At 34.8% G+C, this 1,596-nt stretch overlaps 1 protein-coding gene across 1 annotated transcript; it reads left to right on the forward strand.

Moving 5' to 3' along the window:
- The first annotated feature begins 268 nt into the window (after positions 1-268).
- Positions 269-1,379, forward strand: LOC149016942 (protein CASPARIAN STRIP INTEGRITY FACTOR 1-like). The gene is made up of 3 exons (XM_089154194.1): positions 269-437; positions 541-590; positions 892-1,379. Exons 1-3 carry the CDS (start codon positions 350-352, stop codon positions 1,036-1,038), a joined length of 285 nt encoding a protein of 94 aa, XP_089010320.1. The 5' UTR covers positions 269-349; the 3' UTR covers positions 1,039-1,379.
- Positions 1,380-1,596: the final 217 nt, after the last annotated feature.

Genomic DNA, 1,596 nt, shown 5'->3' on the forward strand with positions numbered 1-1,596 from the left:
TGGGGTAAACTCTAGAGTAAAGTGTCATTAGTCATACCTAATAATGCTGTTAAAGTTTCCAACATTTTAATTAATTATTTCAACCCACTAACTCTTAAGACTTCTAGTGCCCCAACAAAAGGAAAAGTGGTCTCCCTCACCTTTCCATTTTGAATTTTAATCTGTAAAGCATATTTATTGAGTAGTTTTATAATAGAATATTATTTTGCGACTTCTTTCTCTTGAAGATACTGCATGCCTCTCTCTCTCTCTCTAAATATATCCTAGGTACTTGGAAATATTGAAAGAGGGCACCTTTTCTTTTGCTCCATATGCTCTCTTTGAATGAGACGAGCTAGACAGATTGGAGATGCTCAGAATGGGTTTCATTGTTCTCAAGAAGATTACTCTCCTCTTCCTTCTCATCTCAGTTTCTCTTCTTTCAACTTCACTAGCTGGTGGGTTTGTATATGATGTTTCTGTGAACTAAGATTTTCTGTTTATCAGTTAAGTACATATGATACTTATAACTTCCTTTGTATGGTAAAATCACTTCTGCAGGTCGGCAATGGACATCCATGGATAATCCTGCTGTCAAAACTACTAATGAGGTACCTTCATTAGGGAAGCTGGTTTACTTCTGATGATTCTTCTCTAGTTAAGCAAAACCATATAATGTCATGGATCAATTAAGAGCAAGAACTAGAGAAAGAAGAATGATAAATCACTAACTGCATGCAATAAGAACCTGAACACCTTGATTCCCAGGAGTACAGAACCTTTCTGGGCTGTCATTAATATCTGTGAAAGCTACTGCAACTTGTAGCTTATAACCCCTCTCTAACTCCAGTGTTTTTCATCACTTGTCTTTGACTTTGCTAATAGTAGTATGGTTTTATCCTTTGATGCTAGGACACAACAAGGAAGTCCATGGAAAGAGAAGATGAAGCATTAGCTGAAGTTCATGAGAGGCTCCTTCGAGCCAACCGGAATGACTATTCAAATTACAGACCTACCCCAACTTTTGTGAAGCCTCCTTACAAGCTCATACCCAACTGAAGATCGAATCTTGATGGAGAGGCTCTCTTCTGCATAATATTTATATAGTCATGTTTTTATGTTGAACTATATATATCTAGTACTACTAGATTATACTTTGCCCATACATATACTAAGTTCAATGCTGAAATCTATTAAAGGTGTAATACATGTGTTATGTTATATATGAACAGTTCTAGAATGTGTTAGTAGTAAAATGAAGTTTACCAGTCCTCCAGTATCTTCTGAGGGACTGATACTTCGGCAGAGTATAATGTGGATCTTATATATGCCCAATAATACCAAGCTACATGCACCAGTACTTTTAATCTTGGCATATGTTTGATTGTATTTTACTCTCATTTCCCATAATTTTTAGTTTAATGAGTTCTTAATGATTTTGAATTATTTTATTTTAGGTTGTGTATGATATATATTACTGGATTTTCCTTCTCATCAAGTTTTACTATCTCATGAGATTCTAGATCTAAGATAAGAAAATTGAAAAGAATTGGATTCCAAAACCTTTTGTATATTGTCCTAGGTATGAATACACCCCTAATTGACCAAATAATATGT

This window comes from Hakea prostrata, chromosome 4, assembly GCF_041222555.1.
Source record: "Hakea prostrata isolate BN-2017 chromosome 4, UWA_Hpros_2, whole genome shotgun sequence".
In the NCBI taxonomy this organism is placed as follows: Eukaryota; Viridiplantae; Streptophyta; class Magnoliopsida; order Proteales; family Proteaceae; genus Hakea; species Hakea prostrata.

Coding starts and splice junctions, on each gene's coding strand:
- LOC149016942 (XM_089154194.1), top strand. CDS start 350: ATGCTCAGAATGGGTTTCATTGTTCTCAAGAAGATTACTCTCCTCTTC. Junction 438..540: donor TCTTTCAACTTCACTAGCTG/GTGGGTTTGTAT, acceptor TCACTTCTGCAG/GTCGGCAATGGACATCCATG. Junction 591..891: donor CTGTCAAAACTACTAATGAG/GTACCTTCATTA, acceptor CTTTGATGCTAG/GACACAACAAGGAAGTCCAT.